This window comes from Poecile atricapillus, chromosome 2 (genome assembly GCF_030490865.1).
Source record: "Poecile atricapillus isolate bPoeAtr1 chromosome 2, bPoeAtr1.hap1, whole genome shotgun sequence".
NCBI lineage: Eukaryota > Metazoa > Chordata > Aves > Passeriformes > Paridae > Poecile > Poecile atricapillus.
The window spans coordinates 84,335,270-84,356,771 of NC_081250.1; the positions used below are offsets into that span (position 1 = coordinate 84,335,270).

General features: G+C 38.6%; 1 protein-coding gene across 3 annotated transcripts in view; it reads right to left on the reverse strand.

Moving 5' to 3' along the window:
* DDC (dopa decarboxylase) overlaps positions 1-21,502 on the reverse strand; it is a 76,858-nt gene that overhangs the window by 31,282 nt on the left and 24,074 nt on the right. For all 3 annotated transcript variants that reach the window (XM_058832886.1, XM_058832885.1, XM_058832884.1), the window contains 4 exons: positions 15,694-15,807; positions 14,912-15,031; positions 9,609-9,743; positions 5,592-5,735 (listed from right to left, as the gene is read on the reverse strand). In XM_058832886.1, coding sequence (XP_058688869.1) covers positions 5,592-5,735; positions 9,609-9,743; positions 14,912-15,031; positions 15,694-15,732 — 438 coding nt within the window. In that variant the 5' untranslated portion in view covers positions 15,733-15,807. The remainder of the gene's footprint in view (positions 1-5,591; positions 5,736-9,608; positions 9,744-14,911; positions 15,032-15,693; positions 15,808-21,502) is intronic.

The window sequence follows — 21,502 nt, forward strand, 5'->3', positions numbered from 1 at the left end:
ATTATAAAAATGCCAAACCCAGAATTTTGCTTTTTTTATTTTAGTATTTTATTATATTTTAGTTACCTTTTCTGCCAAGTACACTGTCAGTGCAACGTATTTTGTTCCTACAGTTTTTCCCTATATATCTGGAACTAGCCACATTTTTCTGTGTGTACGTGTGCCCATGTCTCTTAGCAAATTCATGATGAAACCAATAAGAAGAAAAAGGAAAACCTGAATTATTCATGTCCATCAACTAGACTTTTCAAGAAACAAACATTCTGTCACAGCAAAACTTGAAAAAAGTCATTATTAAAATAAAAAAGGAACAATTCAGTATTTTTCTATATTAAGCCACTAAGAACTGGAGTTTGAAACACAGTTCTGAAAATGAGAAGCACATTGTATGTATACAGTTAGTAAAATCATGACCTAACATATTTTCCTTCAAGAGAATCTAATCTTTATCTATACTGGGCCCTCCTATACTCCTGATAAACAGGAGGACAGAAAATTGAAGTGCCCTGAGGTATGTTTAAGAGTTCTCTGAAAGACTAATCACACTCTGAGAGAGGCTGCTTTTAAATCTTGCAGGGTATTCTTTTAAATATGAGGAAAAAATTTGTTCTCTGTTTTTCCTAAGAAGGCACGTGTGTATGAAGTGAAAATGTATTTATCACAATGGAGGGTACCATGATGAAAACGACAGTTTTTCTATATGCATAAAGAATAGGGGTTAACCCATTGAAGTGGGAAATAAATAAAAAGAGCGCACTATAGACTTAACTCTGCTTTTACACATATATTTTATGGTAATATGGTATGAATTTTCTAACAACATTAGAGTGAAATTGCCTTGGTTAGCAATTAAAATAATGATGGAAATTTCACAACAAAAAGTTACACATTAGTGTTATGAGTTTTGTACTGCAGTTAAGGTATTCTCCTAATCAGGATAAGGAGTATGTTTTTTCAGTGAGAGATTATATGAGTTCAAACATGTGCTTTGTTGTTTAAATAATGGCTTATTCTGTAAAGCATACCTCAATTTCTAAAACAATTTTGTTTTCCTCTCTGCAGGTGTCTAAGCCTCAAAGCTACTTGCTTTAATTCTCAGAAACCACTTAGAGTGACAGTGTCTGCTCTTGTCAGGACTGCCATTACCCTGCCTCAGTACTACAGAATGAGTCTAACTCAATTTGTAGCCTGTGTAACACCAGAAAAATCACATTTGTGCAAAGGGCAGGGGACAGACTGCATCACAGAAATGGGACTGATGGCTCCATATGGCCTGCAGGCCTTTTCCTTTTCAGGTTGTATACTTCAAATTTGACTCAGCCCTTGGCTCTGAATACAAAGCAGCTAAAATGCTTAACTCAGTCATCTCATGTATTACTTTCCTGAAATGGAGAGCTATGTTGGGAAACATATATGAATCTTTATGATTCCTGAGAGCAATTACTCTCAACTGGAAGACCTCCTACAGCTTTTGAAAAAGATGTGGACACATTTTGCATGGCTCCACCACAAAGGTTTTCATTTGCAAATAACTAAACTGAGGCAGAACTTTCAATGTTTGCATAGTGTTTTTATTTTCTCCTATTCAGTTTTTGCCAGCTTGTACTCTTGAGAATGTCTGTGGCCTGAAGAAAACTGCAACGGTTCTCTAAACCACCATTCAGTATTTCACAGAACAGCAATAATTCACAAACTGTGGGTTAAGAAACATCACCCTAGACATCTCTATATGTCTCAAGAATGCTTATTCCAAATGGAAATCTGTAGCCAGAATCTAAGTGTTCTACTGAAAAGATGGCACCTCTGTCAGTCTGATTCTGATTTATTCTTTCCCGAGTGAGTCTGGATTAAAAAAAAAATGCTTAATATCCTGTGGATCACATTCAGAAGAGTCATTACATCTAGAATCAGAGAGATTTCATGCTGGGCAGCAGGCAATTGTGTTGTAGCAGCTTTATACTAGTTGAGGTTGTTGAAGTATATTGTGCATTGTATATGCCAGCTGTAATCTGTCAATGCTGATTTACGAAAGACAGCAAAAAGCTCACAGGCCACCTATATACATTTAGGTGAGCTAGGCTTGAATGCAGTGGACACTCTATCTGAATTTAGAAGTGCTTAACTTAGTGCTTAGCTCACTTTTGAGCATCCCAGACAACATTCTGCCAACACAGAGGCCTGTCTCAAGTTAGGAGCTCAGGGCCCACCTGAGAGAGGCATTTACACACAGGCTTAACCACCAGTGTGTGTTAATTAAATGGACGTGATTTCAGTACATGTTTTAAAGCTCCCCCTTAGCTCAAAGCCAGGTGAAGGGCTGCACATCATTTGTGCTGGGAAATTGCTCCTCAGTAAATTGTAGCAACTTTAGTGCCTCAACACCTGACATAGTTAAGTGCTTTGTTTGCAGTCTGCTTGCTTTACCATATGAAAATATCTCTGTTTCAATTTCTGCAAAATTATTTTGAAAGAGCTGAATTAACACAAGTATGAACTCAGAAATAAAAGAAAGAAAACAAAAGTAGAGATGTGGGTATGCTAGTAGGCAACAGCTTTTACTGAACAAAATTACATTACACATTACTAGTGCTACAAGACATTGATGGTGGGTAGGAATGCAAAGATTCCTTTTATAGACAATGCCTCTCCCCAAAAAAGGCTGACTGCCAAATCCTATGTGCGTGAAAAGCAAACCTTTAAGTAACATATTGCTGTAATGACAGAACCTGTTTCACATCAAGCAAACCTCACCCTGATTCACCCACCATTCACCTCTACAGGGAAAGCACTGCTATCAAGTTCAGTATCATGATTCTTCATTTATTCATTAAAAGGAGAAACATGCCTATAAGGCATTGCAATTTACTTGTATTTTCTTTTTAATACCTTACAAAACCTTTTCTTGCTTCTAAAGGAGATTGTAGCAGCTTGGATGCAAGGACATCTGGAATGATGTCTGCTGTCACAAGTCTCTTCAGGCAGAATTTCTTCCATCAAACCTGTTGCTTTGATGTTGAATCACTGCCCTTAATGAAGGATCAGTGAATACAGGGAGACAAGGAACCAAGTGGCATAAGGTGTTTCCTTGGCAATGTGCATATCTTTGTTGCCAGAACAAAATACAACAGCACCGAATTACTCAAGAACAAAGAAATGGAAAGGCTTTTGAAATCTGCAAGCCAGAAAAGGGAGTACTAATACAGTGCATGGACTGCTGCTCAGCATGACAGAGAATTAACACACATTTTGAGTTAAGAGGCAAACCATACCAATAATGAGATCTAGTTTAACCTAAGCTGACATATTTTATGTATACAAATAAATGGAAGACTTGATACAGGCTGTGTTAACTCAGGCAGAGCTTCTGCTGTCTTTGAAAGCCTGTTTTGCACAGCTAAACAAACAGAGGAAGAAAAACAGCAGTTAAATCACCCTTTGTAAAGGTGTCACTGAATACATAAATTAATTTTTTTTCTCTTGCTATGCATAGAAAAATTAATAAGGCATGAATATTTATGAGGGGCAAGTTGCATTTTTTTGCTAATGGACAAAAGCTGAGGAAAAAAGACACTAATTTTATAGTTACTGCATGAAGATGTAATATCCTACTGTACTTGTAATTATTTAAAATTAACAGTGAGATACAGAAACAGAATCCCATGTAAGGTATTATAAGCTGGGATCATAACACAGAGAAATAAAACATGCCTTGTGGCATGTTTTTCACCTCAATAGGTGCATCCCACAGAAAAAGAGTTCTTTTTGGAATCCCTAGAGATGCTTTTCTGCTCAGTCAGAATCTTGTTATATAGTAAAGCAATTGACAGTATGTGCTTGGTCATCCGAAGGACTGGCAAGTTCTAGTCATCCTAGAAATTAGTAGGATTCTGGACATATGAAACCCACTTCTCATTCTAGTCATCCTCATATTACATAAGAACATTCTCTAAAGGTTAATAACAAGAAAAGTAAAAAGATTATATTTTCAAAAGAGCTTGGTGAAATTTAAGCTTCTTTGTCCCATTTGGCACTAATCCATGACAATAAGCAAGTTTAATCTTCTAATTCTTCTGGAAACAGTCCATAGAAATTTAAGTCACTTTATCCCTTTTCAAAATGTTACAACATGAAAGAAAAGAAACAAACATTGTCAGACATTACTTTTCTGTGAAAAAAGTGACCTATTTTTAATCTCTTAAAAAATCCCATTTCTGAAGTTCTCAGTTTCTAAATTAGTTGTGTGAGGATTTTTTCTTCAGTGGAGGCCAGTAAAAACATATTCTCTGTAGCATGTTATACACCTTAATAGATCTATACAGCCTGTGGTCTATATCAAGTTTAGTAGAGCATAATGCTTGGAAATAAGCAAAGAATTTTGTTGGTGATGGAAAAAACTGTTGCAGTCAGCAACCTCAGGATCTCGTCCAGGGAAGCAGCAGGATTCTGGGGACCAGCATGAAACACCAATGAGATGGGCTCCCGGTTCACGAAACCATTTATTCAGCATAGGAACAAAGTCAGGTCCAGAACAGAGAGCCCTGAACAGAGGCACAGCAGGGGTTTTTGAGGGACAGAACTGAGGGTTTACACCTTTGAGGGTGGAGTTCAGGGTCAGGGACCATTAGAAACACACCAAGGGAGAACCCCCCAGGGACTCAAACCCAATCAGAACTCCTGGGCCGCCCTTCACAAGGGGTATGGGGTGGGACAATGTAACTCTTTGTCTCCCTGAGACCGCTGCCACACAAAACTACAACCGAAGTTATTTACTTCATGGGAAAATAACAAATGGCAAAATCTTGTTTTAACTTAAAGTAATAACATGGTATTCTGAACTGGCAGGAGGATCAGATCTGATGAATAAGCAATTTTTCTTTTTAATCAGGTACTTATCATGGTAGAACCAAACTTTAGAATTTTATCTAATCTAACAATGCTCTGTGCCAAAACTCGGGGGATTATGAGCTTAAGCTACTGAGACACAACCGTATTTGCCTCATCTGTCCTGCTGTGGAAGCAGGAATCTCTGGGAAAAAACATGTGGACAGATAACAACAAATGGTGACACCTAAAGTTTTCACAGCTGCATTCCCTATAGCTCACTTGTTAGAGATCAGTTACATACTCACAAGTACCTGACTGACAATGTCTGACCTCAATGATTTTTCAGGTATATTATTGAAGATCATTTCTTTGCTAAAGTATTATCAAGGGGAAACTATTGTTTCTTGAAGACACTCGAGCTTGAATTAGCATCACTTAATTTATTGCCTTTAAACTTGTTTTATTTCTAAGTTGAAACCTTAAAAATAAAAGTAAACAGTTCAGAATTCAGGAACTAGATTATAATACTGCAGGTCTACAGTCTACATGCAACTACAAAATTGACCCCAAGCATCAATTTGCTGCAAAGTGCAACTAGCTGCTTCAATTATTTTCTCCTCCTGCACAAAAAGACACATGAAGAACTCTCACGGAACCTCACCAAGCTGCCTATCAGTGCCTCTGTTAAGGATGAGATCATCTATTAATGTAAAAAGTATCTTATCAGAATCATTAAATCCATGGATTTGTTAAAATCCAGTACTCACAAAGAATGGTATAAGACCAGCAGCTTTGTCTTCATCCAGAACTTTCTTCAGGGCTGAACCACAAACACTAAATGTGTCATCTGAAGGAACGTTTTTAATCTTCACAGCACCAATTAGTGCAGCTCTTTCTACAGATGAATGAGCCTACAAGGAAATGGGCAAGTTTTAAGACCAACACCTTTTACTGGAATGTAAGAAGTTCATTTGAATTTACAAACTAAAAAATAAGTCCTTTCAAGTAAAGACATACTCGAGATCCTGGGACTGTTGATGGTATGCAATAGATACATACTTCTCCACCTTTTCTATAGGTAGATGGACACATATATATCAGATATATATATATAAATATATATATATATATATGTATACAGACACAAAAAACTAATAGCAACCCTGAATATCCTTGAGACCATTGCCATGATCACATTAAAAAAGAGGTCCTAACCTTAATAAGAACTTTATTTACATGGTAAGATTGATGTAGAGCTTCAGGATTTGGCTCTAGATCAATTAAAAGATATGCAGACAATCATCTTGTCTGATAGTGATTCAGGTGCTTTCTAGCATATTTTTATGGTGTACACCTTTTTAGAAGTCTAAAATTATACATGTCACAGTATGATACAGACAGATATTTTCTTACATGACCATGTTTTTTCTGATTACATGCTGACTATGTGGTTCGATTCATTCACTTTTTTAGGCAAGTAAGGATCATTCCCAATATGCTATTTTATTTACATCTCACTTCATTTGAATTCCCCTGAAATAACATTGTTTTACAAAATAAATCATATCTATGTAAATAAAACCAAAGAAATTTCACTTAGAAATTCTTATAAATTTGTGAAGTACAATATAATAATAATAGGAATAAAAACTCCATCGATAATGAAAAGCCATTAGCCACAAAATAATCTGCTTTAAAGCACGATTAAAACAAATGGAAAAGCTATTTCTCCTTCTATAGTTTCATTAATCATCATTAATATGAAAGAGGAAAATCCCTCACCTTTTCATATCACAACTATTCTCATTCACAATCTCCTTTTTAATTCTTGCCAGTGCCTATATGCTTATTAATTCTATTTTAATTTAGCACATGATCACAAAAATAACAATCCAGAATTTTGTTAAACTAGACTAGATGAAGCTTTTCCATTTCAGCTTAACATATCCGTGGAATGACATGTTTTAAAGACAGATGAACCATTAATTTGTATCTCAATAGTGCCTATTGTTAATGTGCTTTGGTAACTACTTAGGCATCAGCTTGAGAAAATTTGGAAGCCTAGACTTGAAATACAACTTTTTAAGTGGAATAAAAAGTGTGTGGCACAGCAATACGATACTTCATTCAAGTGTACAATGGAAAAATGTATTTTAGAACTTATTTATATTCGAATTGCAAATAAGCAAACTACAATAATACACTGAGGTTGTTAGTCAGTCAGAACCCCTAAATTTCTTCATCAAGACTCAAAAATTTTAGCAAGATTCTTTTCCAAATACATTCTGGCATTGTTGGGCTCTATCAGTGAATGGTTTTCCCCCCCACATTAAACTTTCTTTTGTGGATTATTGTCTGTGAGTCACACAGGTCTGTTCTTAACACAGAAGGAACAGTGAGCTTGGCAACAATCTGCTTGGAAAGGTCAGCAGTATCTTAAGGCAAATCCTTCTGTGAACATAATATCCTCTGACCTTCAGTAGGCAGGAAGGCCTGTCAGTCCTCATTTCAGGTCAGCCTCTTATATGGAACAAAAAAGTCAAAACAAGTAAAAAGTTTTGTGCTTCACTGGGTCAGTCAGAGCTCTGGGACTGGTGGTCTGCACAATGCTGACCTTAGGGTGCCCAAAAAAAAAAAAAAAAGGGACAAATATCCTTTGTGACTCTTGAAAGCCGTTATCTTTTCTCGTATTTTCTTGTCCTTAATCTTCTCACCATGCAAGTGTAATCCCTCTTCCCACCAGCAAAGAGCAAGTATAGTGTTAACTTCTTCTACAGTGCTATTTAACATACACTTTGTAGTAAATCAAAGTAAGGCTGAAACCTGGCCATTTTACTCTGATATCAGTAATATCTGCACATCAGATATTACTTTAAAAAAAACATTAAGTATTAAGTGAGCGGTTTTTTCTGTCTCATTGCCATGTAGGTAAGAAAATGTTGCACATTATTAAGAGAAACAATATTGCATGGCCCTTCAGTAAGATTACTGCATCAGAAACATAGCAGCAGCAGAACTCACATGAGCAGAATTTGTTTTCATTAACATTAAAAGCCTCTCATAGTTATAGCCCATTGAGAATTTAGTGTAACTCAGTCTGCTAAATATCACTCACAGTCAGAAATCAAGGATTATGTTTTCTCTTTCCTTACAAGTCTTAGTTGGATTGGCAGATAGATTTCTTTAAGGTTTTATTAAAAAAAAAAAAAAAAAAAGTTTTTGCTTCTTCAAGTACTAAGACCAATTTGCTTTATATTCATGCATTAGGCTTTTCTGCATACATGCATCTGTACCCATGCATGCATATATAGAGGGAGGATGTAAGTGTGTTTGCTTCACATGTGCTTGCAGGAGGAAAATACTGTGTGCACAGGTGGACACAGAAGACTGGATGTAACAAAAGGTACTTCAGACTTACTAAACATACCTGAAATTAATACTTAATTAGCTTGTTTACTTCAAACAAGCTGTTTATAAAGATTTTTATCGCTCACATCCGGATATTTATCCTTTATATTATAGTGTACATGACATTCCATTTCACTTATCACAGAATCATAGAATGGCCTGGGCTGGAAGGAACATTACAGATGAATTAGTGCGAATGCCACTTTCATGGGCAGGGACATCTTCCACTAGACCAGGTTGTGCAGATACATCCTTGAACATCCATACATCCTGGCCTTGAACTCCTCCAGAGGTAGGCCATCCACAACTTCTATGGACAACCTATTCCAGTGCTTCACCACCCCCCACTGTTAAGAATTTCTTTACTATAATCACCCTACTCAGTTTAAAATCTTTCCCTCTTGTCCTGTCACTACATGCTCTTGTAAAATGTCCCCCCATGTCTTTCTTACAGACTGCTTTAAGTCCTAATTATGTCACCCCAAAGCCTTATCTTCTCCAAGCTGAAAAATCCTAATTCTCTCAGCCATTTCTCATAGAAGAGATGCTTCATTCTTCTGATCATCTTGATGTCCATCCTCTGTACTTGTCTCCCTGTACTGGGGACCCCAGAACTGGATGCAGCACTGAAGGTGAGGTCTCACCAGAGCAGAACAGAGGGACAGAATCCCTTCTCTTGCCCTGCTGGCCACACTGCTTTGGATGCAGCCCAGGACACATTTGGCTTTCTGGACTCTAAACACACTTTGCCAGCTCATGTCCAGCCTCTCATTCACCAGCAGCCCCAAGTCCTTCTGGGCAGGGCTGCTCTCAATCTGTTCATCCCCCAGCCTGTGCTGGTACTGAGGGTTGCTGAGAACCAGGTGGAGCACCTTGTACTTGATCTTGTTAAACCTCATGAGATTCCCAAGGAGCAATTTTCAAGTTTGTCCAGGTCCCTCTGGATGGCATCCCATCCTCAGGTGTGTCCACTGCACCACTCAGCTCAGTGGCATCTCCAAAGGTACACTCAATCCCTTTGTCTATGTCTTGTACTTGATCTTGTTAAACCTCATGAGATTCCCAAGGAGCAATTTTCAAGTTTGTCCAGGTCCCTCTGGATGGCATCCCATCCTCAGGTGTGTCCACTGCACCACTCAGCTCAGTGGCATCTCCAAAGGTACACTCAATCCCTTTGTCTATGTCATTAATGAAGATGTTAAACACTGATCTCAATACAGACCCCTGTGGAACACATTTATGTACAGTAAGATTTAAACAACAAAAATCAAATAGTCGCCAACACAAAGAGTTCATACTAAATTCACCTGCCTATTCACATGGCTGAAACTGTTAAGTACAGACACTGTGTTTCCATGTTAATGAGAGGTACTCACCTGATCAGAAGCATAAGCCACAAGCCTGCCCATGATCTCTGCTTCTGTTAGCTCAGGCTTCTCTGACTGCACCTGTCTGATAGTCTTTGTTCTTGCAGCAAGCAGTGCAATCAAGGTGGCTTCGCTTGCACTTCCCTGTGGGATAAATTGAGTGAAGATTCAAAATGGAAACATTGCAGAAGAAGAAAAGTGACATTCATTCTGCATCAATCTGTGAAGTAGTTAACAGAAAATGCAGATAAAAAACAGTGCAATCTCGCATTTTTTAAAAACATGTCTGACAGCAAGGGAGGAATCTCTGTTTGATCATGGTCTTCTCCTTCCCAATTTATCTGCCTATTCTCTTAAATCTCTATGCTTGTTCAGTTTAGGCAACAGCCATGCAACCAAGTGATAGAAAGCTGCACTCACAGACTTAAATGTATGTGAAAAGGCTCTCAAACCAGGCATCCATCTGCACTGACCCAGTGTCAGAGTAATGGCTGATTTCTGTTACTCTGGATTTCTTCACATTTAAGTTCCATCACAACCTGAACGACAGCTCTCACTTCTATCAAGTAACATGCCTAATTATACACCTTCTTTCATATTAGAATTACCTTGGACAAGTAAATTATTGTGACTAAAAGAGAAAAAAACACTAAGAAACCAAAACTGCTATGATTCAATATAGCTAATTGCACTTCAAAGTATTAGTTAGGTATGTTTTCTTCATCACCAACAAAAATGAAAGGAACAGTGACACACTATTTCTAAATTGCACTTTGACTCCCAAAACATCTGTTTAAAACGTGCCTTGTATACTCTGTGATAACAAGAAGTAGAATTCTTTGTATCAACTGATCAGTAAATTTCACAGAACACAACTTCCCGGAAATTCTTTATATGTTTTTTGTCTAGGATATGCACCTGAAACACGCCCTAAACCACTCTTTTAAACTGTAAGTAGCACTTTGTAAATACCTGCTTATAAATTTCAATGTATTGGGACGTCTCCATGAAAGATGAAGTTTTTAGGTACTTTCAAGTTGATCAAATATCATATGAATCATAACAGTGCTCTGAACAGAGTCACTTATTTTAATATCTATGTCTCAGAAATATCCCCAGTGTCAACAAACTAATTTTGATGTTTCTTGTCTTGTACCACAATTCTCTCCTTGTTCTGTTGAAGACCTGTGTAAAATCACAAATCACAAATCACAACAAATGTTTAAATATTTGGGAAGTGATTTTATTTCCCTGAAGGTGAGACTGATCTGACAAATTTAATATGTGAGAATGAGTTCAGACTTTCTCCAATACTGAAATTAGCTGAACTATTCATATGAGACCAAGCTGCCTTCTACACAAGTCAACATCTCAACGGTGAACGAATGCAATCCAGCTGAAATTCAACAGCTTCATCAATGGAGTAATCAGTGAAAAGGAGAGTCCCAAAACAGTCACTGAATGCATTGTCAGTGATTAAATATATTTAATCTGCCTTTTTGGTAGTGTGAGATTTGAGAAGTGAGGGCATAAACACAAGCTGGAGGCAGTTTTGTGCACTTTGCATTTTTTGTGCATTTTTTATAGCTGCTGCTGCTGCTGCACACAGTATTATGGCAACTGAGGGAATTATTACAAATACAGTATGGAATTAGGATACAATTACTCCTTTTGGTCAAGTAAGGTAGAGCTTCCATGTGGAGGCAAGGGGTGAAGGAAATCTGATCTTTTAATTACAGAAAACATAATTTAGCAATCTCCTCATTTAATGTAATTCTGTATATGTTCTGTAGCTGGACAGAGCTCTCATCACAATATCACAACATGGAGAAATCATCCTACTTTTTCTGCCTAAAAAGTCAAAATAGCTGAAATAAAATAACTGTTTACACTGTTAGTGTATTTCCAGGACATGTATGGAATACACATATTACAAAAATGGGCATTAATATATAAAAGAAAATGGCTGTAAGAAAATACAAAGTTTAAGGCATTAATTTGAGATCTGGAAATATAGGCTCCTGTTGCGGAGGATGAAACAGGGAAAACTTATGAATGTGATTGGCAGAAGATTCTGAAAATATGAAGCCTAGAATCGAAATAGAAATTAAAGCCTGCTTTGAGTCATAAGATGCTGAGTACTAGTTACTATATGACCAAAGAACAATAGCCTAGCCAGCTAAAGGAGAATCCCTGGTTGATGAAACAATGTCCTTCTGCTGATAGAAAGTCCAAAGGTCAAGAAGCAAGGGAAGAATTTGTAAAGCTTTTAGAGTTTAAAATGCAACACTGTATGTTAATATGGTGATGCTCATAGGCTGTATGTAAATTCTTTAGTGGGTGTATCTTGTAGTGATTGGTTACTGGGAATTAGAATATTGACTATAGGAAAGCATATAATGTATCAAGAACTTCGCTCTCCTAGCCTTTCCCTACCCCTCTCTTAGTTCCTACCCCGCTCTTACCCCTCTCTTGTTTTCCCTGTTCTTACCCTCCCAGCTTTTCCCTCCCTTACCTTCTTGGTTTTCCCTGCTCTCTCCCTCTTGTTTTTCCCTCTTTCCCCCTCTTACCCCTCTCTTGTCCTTCCCCTCTCTCATAAGCCTCCCTAGTTTTTCCCTGCTCTCCCTCTGTTGCTCTTGTTTCTTCTCTCCCCATCTTTAAACCTCTCCTCTCCTGCTCTCCCCACTCTCTCTCCCCTCCCCCCGACCATGTGGACGCCGAGGCTGGCAGCGGACACAGGTCTCTCCCTCTCCTTACCCATATAAATAAATTGCTTATACCTGAACAGCTTGACCCTGGAGAAGTCTCTCACCATGAGCGAGTGTTTTGAACAGCAATAGGCTCCCACTATTCTGTTGATCACCTGGCTGGGTAGGAAAATTACTTAGGCTGAAGCCTCAGCCTTCTAAGGAGCGCACCTAGATATCCTGGCTCTTTATCTATGCTGGTGCGTAGATGTATACAATATACAATGTATACAACAGTTCTTGTATGAATTTCCTTTTACAGAAACAAGGATGAAAATAAAAGGGTCTGTTGCCCAGCTGAATTTTGCCTCCTGATATACAGCTGGGATGTAGCCTAAATGTACCTGAATCCAGCAACCTGGAAATGATTTTGGACATCTCATGATACATACAGGCTTTTCCCCCTTGTCTCAGTTTCCATAAATCACTCTTTTTATACTGAGTCACCTTTTTTACACGGAAGCTTTTTACACTGCTTACAGAGCCTGGTTTGCAATGCTCTTCTATACACTTGGCACCAAAGTCTTGTGCTAAATATTTTTGAGGGAAAAATTACCTTGGTTCTTGAACTACTTGGCTAACTGGCATGTAAGATAAATCAGCAATGTTCATTGCCAGGCCAAAGGTATTTTTGTCTCACCCCTAAAATACTTTCTCTTTGCAGGACAAGAAAACTCTTCAAAAATTCAAAGCAGGTACACTTTCCAGCAACATATCCAGAATGAACAGCAGGATACAAACTTCAGGAAGAAAGTTGCTTTCTCACTTATTTTTGAAAGCTGTTTTTTCTCCTCTTGAATGCTGTATTCTGCATTAAGTGAAGGATGATGATACCTTTGCTTTTACCACAGGCAAACAAAGGTTGCCATGGCAAGCAGACTCAAGAGGCTGAGGAAATATCAGCAATAGCTGAGTTCATGTCCACCAGAGCTCTGAAACTAAAATTTTCTTTTATCTTTTGCCATTTTGAAGTGTCATCTTGCACACAACAACAAAGTGCTTCATATTGACATAGACTTTCAAATGTAATTAAGAGGCAATTTTTACAGGCTCAGTTTTACGCAATAGCACAATAATTACTTGGCATTTAGGAACAGAATGACTGGCACTTTCACACATTCACGTTGTCTTTGCCTCACGCTCTCTAGCTTGGATCATTATTGTTTCAAGGGCAGAACAAGAAGATTTGCAGCTCAAATGACTGCATCATAAGCTGGAACACAGAGACCACTTTTGATTCTGAAAATGACCAGTTTCTGATGAAAATTATGGGCAATCCAGCACTGTCAGCCCGGAGGGGCAATATTTCCTGCTGATAACAATCAGGCATAATTACTTGCTTTAACTGGTACGAAATAGATTCTGCTACGATGCATGAGAGAAGCTGGATTTCTTGAACATAAAGCCCTCCCTAGCAATTGTAATGATAAAGATACTAACAGAGCAAGCAACTAACAGAGCAAGCGTCTAAGAAAGCAACAGCCTTTGGGTTAAATTCATTCTTGCCTGGGAAGATGTTGGGAAGAATTCATTGGAATACACTGTAGGCATTTGCAGCTAAGATCAAAGAAAGAAGCCCCCAGTTTTAGCATCTAAATCAGATGTATATTAGATGCCTGTCTTAGAATAAAATGGACTGTGCCCTGGCCTCCAATGACCAGACTCCAGAGATTATCATAGGAGCACAGAAAAATTATTTAAATTTTCATCTTCTTCATAGAAGAAATCTACTTTAGATAAATAGCTGTAACCAGAGTTGTATTTGCAGAATGACGATGTGCTAGTGTAACCATGGCTAGCAAACAATAGAGCTCTATTATGCATGCAAGATTGGCCATTGGTAATATATTCATTATTATTCAGGTTATCTGTTCAGACATTGTAAGTTTCATTCACCAGTCAACATCAGAGTCTGGGGACTTTTTTCTAGTTTGGATATGCAGTGTAGTCTCAAAATTGTTTTATCTACTGATAGAACTGCTTAGGTTCACATTTTAAGCAGCTCTTCATTTTATTATAATATTCTGATATTTCCCTTTGTTATGTAAGAAAAAGTAATTTCAACCTCTTTGGCAAAAATTGATAGACTTTCTACTACATTCTGCTATTTCTATTTATCAAAGTTTATCTCCCATGTTCTGTGGAAACTGAATTAAACAATTAAACATTAAAAAGGTAGACTTCTAACCTCAGTTACGAAATATTGCTGCATACTGTTGTTAAGTATGGGTTCAGTTCACTGAGTGACAAATTAAAGTCTCCATTCTACACAATTCTGATTTGAATTTTAAGCCCAAATTTTAAATTGAACTACTAACAATTCATCACTGAGAAGTGTTTTAGAAATCAGCTACTCTAAAAACCAAAAGCATTACTTTCATGAATGATCCTGCCTGCTTATAGACATTCTCACAGACCATCAGTCCTTCTGGAAATTTAAAAGGAACCCTTGTGGCAGGAAAAAAAATAAAAAAATATCCTTCATTACTGTCCTAGTATAAAGACTTTACAAAATCATGATTTCACAAACTCAATCCATATTCTTTTTTTCATGTCCCCTCTTACCTGAATGACTCCTCCACCTTTGCCATCCTTCCCAGCTAAAAACTCTTCAGGCAAATTAACCATCTTCCCTAGCCAATCCAGCATGACAGTCTCCAGCTCTGTGCAAGCTGGACTTGCAGCCTGTGTTGAAAAACAGAGCAGAGGGAATAATCTCACTAGACCATGAAGAGAAATCAGATCTACGAGAGCAAAAATAATTCTCTCTCTCTTTCTCTTTCTCATGGTATAAAGGAAGAGACTAGATAACTAATGCTACCAGCCAAGTTAGGAACCTGAAGACTGTTTTGTGTAGTTTCTAACACTTACTAAAAAAATGTCAAAATAGGCCTTACATAGAACCATGACTATAAAACGTCAAAGCCAGGATTTGCATCTTGCATATTTTTTTCAACACCAAATACCAGCCTCTTTTGAGAAGAGAATATCTCATATGAATGTGGGGGTTTTAAGAAAATTTTCCATTTATCCAGATGAAAAGAGAAATAACAACAATGGGTGCTGAACAATAGTCATAACTGGATTACCAGTATGTTTTCACTGCTATCACTAGTTCTAAATGTTAGCAATTTTTCAAGAGCAAAACCTGTATGAGGAAATAGCCTTTTATTCCTGAAATCATTCACAGTATCTATGTGAAAACCCTTAATTAATCAAGGAAATTTACCTAAAAACACTCCTGTGACTTCACTGCTATTAATCAATAATTTAATTGCAGAATGTTACTGAAATGTTTAAATCTTGGCAAGGTGAAGCACCATTACCACGCACCAGAGTAAACTCACCCAAGAGAAGCCCACACATCCTATTCCACCACACAACATATCTGCAAGAAGAGCTGGGAAGGAAGAGGCTGCAGGGAAGTAGGCAAAAAAATATGGACTGTGCCAGTGAGTCACCTGTATTAAGGAGAAAATAGTTATTTTTAACTAATACAGGAAGCAGAAACAAACTGTCACAAAATCAATAAAGGTAAGAGCTTAGGACAATCCAACAGTTTTTGACTGTTACACATGATCCCATTTTTTAGAAAAACCTCATTTTTTTTCATTATTTTTTATCTATCCTTTACTCAAAATAAAAATAAGTAAGTTCTCACCCCAACCCCCTAACAGCTCCCAAATCAGAGTTGTCCATTTGCCTTCCTAGAAGACAAGAGTTGTGTGGGTCATGGCAGCCTGAGTTTCTGTGCAGGATGCTGTACTTGAGTCTCTACCATCAGGGACTCTGGTGTTTGGTTTTTCCATCTCTGTTATGTAACTGAGATAGGAAGAGTGTCTTCAGTGCAGCAGAGGTCCACATAACTCTAATGCCTACACACTCATGTTGTTTGTTAATTCTCTGGCATTGAATCTGACCAAAAAGCTCCTCACCACAAAATGAAACAACCCATCCCAGTATACAACACCTTCTGTAGAAAATTAAACTCTCATCTCCCTTTAACAAGTTGTGATTTACATACAATTCCACTTTGTATGAACTAATATGCAAGAACAACATAGTAACTGCAAAAGTGGTAGTCAATTGTCTTGCCAAAGCAATATTTAAATTATCAAATGTAATATCCAAGTAATTTTAAGGATCTGTGAGATATTTGATAGTGTTCCACAACTCCAAAATAATAAAATTTGAAAGCAGGAAATGCACAGACACACAGCAGTGTCCAGTGGAAATAATGTGATATGTTTGGCAAAAACAGCTTTCACATTTAAGGTAAAAGGCAAGTTTTTGAAAAATGCTTCCAGAGCCATAAGCAAGAATTCAGCAGATCTATGTAAGATTCTTTTTATGGCTGGAAATCCAGAGGCTATTGAGTTACTGAAGGCTACCCTTTTCCTACATGATTTTGTTCCCTTTTTAATACTGGAATTGTTCTGTTACAGCTGGAGGATAGTAAGAATATACATTCTCTCTTGCCTGAGTTCCATGTTTCTGTGCTGTTTTGTTCTGCATTCCCACCTCTGATGAATTTTAGCTTTTACACTCCTCTCTCCCAGTCTGTGATAAGGTTTCTGGTTCTGGAGCTAACTCAAGGATTGCTGTTCTGCATGCTGCAAATAATGCCTTTCTTTCCTCTTCTAACCTTCCTCATGCCAACAATCAGCTTTCCTTTAAGGTATGTGGTCCATGCCAAGGGGAAACTGTCTTAACTCTTGACAGAGTGAATCAGGTATCACTTTCCCTGCTGCAGTGTACCAATTTCAAACGTCCCCATCTTTTTCACATGAAAACATCTCCTATCCATTACAATTTTCCACTGTCTAAACTAGCCCTTTACCTGCTATGTTCAAGATTTCATTTTTACTGGTCACTAGGTTGAAATCTGTCAAATCAGTTATCTAAAGACAAGTCACTGTGAACCTTTTCAGCTGTACCTCGTATTTGGTCAGGAAATCTTTCTTTGCTGTAACAGTTTTAGAGCACTTGTGGCAAATACCTTCCTTCACAAATCAGAAAAAAAAAAGCCCGGGGACATGGTTCTTTACAGCAAAACAGTAAAATTCAAGAAGCAGTGGTCCGTGATAGGATCCACGTGCACAGACTTCCACTGATGTCCATAATGAGCCAGAGCTGCCACTGTTCATCTCCCAGCTATAATCCTCTGTGATCTGTAAGACTTGTGACATCCATCTTGGGTTAATCAAGTTAAACTGACTGATTGCTGGGAGCCATTTGCTTGATGAAACACAGCAGATCCCAGCTGCACCACTCACACAAAATGAAAAAGCTAAAAGCCCTGGGGCAAATGCAGCTGTGCTTCTTCCTTCTGCCTCCCCTTTTCCTGTCCCTTGAAGCAGCTGTAAAATTCTCTTTTTTTACCACGTTGGAAGAGGTATGCTTAGCCTTAGTCTTAGGCAAAGAGTCTGACATAATTGATGCCTGGTTGTTTTTAGCCCTCTGCTGATAAATAATGATATACAAATGTCTTGGGTTCACTCTAATTACCACTATAGCACTTCTCAGAGACATTCTATTTCCAAGATTTCTTACAAGGATGTCTTTCTCTGGCTTGCATAGTCTACGCAATAGTCTACCTTTACCACACACTGAAGATCAGTACTTCAGCTGAAAGTTCACAGATTAATGGATCTAATGTGAGGAAAATTAGCATCTTGAGTACTGCCATTCACAGTTACAACTACACTTCATCATTTCTGGCTCTAAAAAATAAGCTTTTCTAAAAAAAAGCTCTATAAAAGAAGGCAAAGGTAATCTGAGAGAGATAGGCAGCTCTGATATTTTTACATGCAGATCCTTTCCATGTTGTCTGCCTGCTGTGGAGATCAGAGTTCTGCAGTTATTCCCTCTGTCTCTGTGTTAGAATCAGGAACCTAGTGCCATTACTGTCATTATCATTTGTGCCCTTTGAAGGCCTACCCTGTATTTCACAATAAGTGCCCATAACAAAGTTTCACTTCTCATGAATGCTTTTCTCCTACAGAGCAAAGACAGCAGTACATCCTGCATTATTATTGCTTCACACAATTAATTGATCCCTGCTTTTCTGAAGGAACACCATTTTCACACCATTACATATAATAAGTAGCAAATATCTGAACACAACTAACAGAGTGAAGGTGTCAGCATGAATGAAACAAGAATCACTTATGGGCCACCAACAACTTACAGGCAAAACAAGGTTTTATGATATATCATATTACTTACTCTTTCTGAAAAAGCCCTTTCTGAAGTTCTTAATTTATAAACTGGATATAAGACATTCCCTGGTGAAACAGTGGGAAAATGCTATAGATGAAAAACACCAGATGTACTTTTAAATGTTAGTCTTGTCAGGAAAAACATGGGAAGAAGATTAAGGGAAAATATAACCTGAACAATTAGGGCAAAAATATCTTTGCAGATAACCTGGCTGGATAACCTGGTAAGAAGAGCTTTAAACTAGGAATGATGAGGGAAGGAGAGGAAAACCCACAATCAAGGGATGAAGATGAACCAAGCTGGCAAGCAAAGGGTGAAGGGTAACATGGACATGAGAGAACTCAAGAAGAAACTAAGGCTAAAGCAGAATGATCTCCAGTGTATCCACATTAATTAGGAGGTGCTGAGAGGGCAGCATTAGGGCAGGGGCAGGACAGAAGAGCTCGAACAGAGGAGCTCTCACATTTTTTCTGAGAAATCAAGACAAACGGGTGACTCTCTGAAGCACCTGTTAGTTGTGGTAAAATACATGAGGAACAAACAGGAAGAAACAGAAGGCTGTGTGCAGGTACAGGGCTGTGATTCACTGGCATCACAGAAATCCTGCCTATGGGATTGCTCACATGACTGAAGTGCTGCAGCAGATTAGGACAGGCTCTTCTGGAAGGTCAGACAAGGAAGGCAAGGCAGAGGAGTGATCTTTGTGCAAGATATGTGCAAGATAATGGCAGGAATGCACTGGCCTCTGCCCAATAATAGACAATGAACCAGTGAAGAACTTGTGAGTCTGGTGAAAATACTAAAATAGGCAACATTTGGGTGGGAGGGGGGGTGTCTGCTACAAACCCCCTGATCAGAAGAAGCACATGATTGCAGCATTCAGACAGCTGGAAGAAACCTCATGTTCACAGGTCATAGTACTCACATCTGCTGGACAGACAACACAACAGGACACATGAAGGTTCTGAAGTGCATTGATAATTACCTAACATGGGAAACTGTGGAGGAACTGATGAAAATGTGGGACCTGGTGTGGGACTGCACATTTATGTTGGAGTCTGAAATACAGACTGTGTGCCCTTGTTTTTAATTTATAGTTCTGAGATCCAAGAAAACACTGAATTTCATATAACATGAAATTCATGAGCATGTTTTCATAGTGATACATGAAAACAAATGATAAAGTTAGATAAGAAAAGTAGGTGTGTAGATTAGAAAGTTTCTTAAATCACTGGGTGAAAAAGTAGTTTAGAGAACAGGAGACAAGATGGAGGATTTAGGGTGTTGTCCCTTGTCCTTTCTTCTTTCTTCTTCATGTTCTTCTCCTGGAGGTTTTTGGGTAATAGTCAGTGATTGGATAGAAAATGCCGCAGTGCATCACAGAGGTGATGGGTCATTGGGTCATTAAGAAAAATAATATACGTGTCTATTGTTAATTGGATAAAAATAAGTATAAAGATAAAAGAGCTGCGTAGTTCGGGGCCATTTTGTGTATCAGACACGAAGTGTGCCACAAGGCCTTGTTTGTACCATCAGAAGAAAGAAATGTACCAAATTGCAAAGATTGACCTTGTAACCAGCCTAGAGAGACCTGTTAAGTTTTGTAAGGATCCTTCAATAAACACGAGAAATCAGAATCTAATGAGCTCGAGAGTTTACTTCGAATCATAAAGACTGAGATAAGTGGAACTCCCCACGAGGGAGGATCCCAGAAGAATTCAGCCCAAAGAAGGCTGAGAAACTAGAGAAAAGCTGTATCTACAGAGAATTCAGCCCAGAGAAGGCTGGGAGACTAGAGAAAAGCTGTATCTACAGAGAATTCAGCCCAGAGAAGGCTGGGAGACTAGAGAAAAGCTGTATCTACAGAGAATTCAGCCCAAAGGAGGCAAAGAAAAGAGAGAGAGAGGTAACAATTTACCAACAGGAAAAAACTGGTGAAGACAGTGCCCTGGGCTGCAGCCAAAGCAGCGTGAGCAGCCGGGGAAAGGAGGGGATTCTCCCCCTCTGCTCCATTCTAGTGAGACCCCACCTGGACTGCTGTGTCCAGCTCTAGGATCCCCAGTATAAGGGAGGACACTGACTGATTGGAACGAGAGCAGAGGAGGGTTATCAAGATGATCAGAGGAATGGAGCACCTCTCTGGTGAGGAAAGGCTGAGAGAATTGGGATTGCCCAGCCTGGAAAAGAGAAGGCTTTGGGGTGATCTAACTGTGGCCTTCCAGTACCTAAAGGGAGCCTACAAGAAAGATGGAGAGAGACTTTTTGAAAGGGCATTTAGTGATAGGACATGAGGGAATGATTTTAAACTGAGACTAGGTTTAGATTATATGTTTGAAAAAAAATTCTTTAGTGTTAGGGTGGTGAGGCACTGGAACAACTACTCAGGGAGGTTGTGAGTGCTCCATCCCTGGAAGTGTTCAAGGCTGTGTCAGATGGAGAAAGAAGGAGAAAGGGCAGTACTGTTTAAGATCTTCATTAAATACCTGGACGATGGGATAGACTGCACCCTCAGCAGTGCTGCAGATGACATAAAACTGGGAGGAGTGTTTGTTTGATACACTGTATGGTCATGCTGAAATTCAAAGGCACCTTAACTGCCTGCAGAAATGGGCCAACAGGAATCCCATGAAGTTTACCAAAGAAATGCAAAAGCCTGTACCTGACGAGGAATAATCCCTTGCCCCAGTACAGAGAAAGGATCAACTGGCTGGCAAGCAGCTCAGAAGAAATGGACCTGGGGATCCTGGTGGCCAAGCTGAACATGATCCAGCAATGTGCCCTGGCAGCAAACACTGGGACCCAAGAGCATCCTGGGCCATGGTAACAAAACTGCTGCTAGAAGGTCAAAAGAGTTGATTGTTCCCTTCTATGCAACACTGGTAAGGCCACATCTGGAATGCCACATCCAGTTCTGGGTTTTGCAGTACAAGGAAC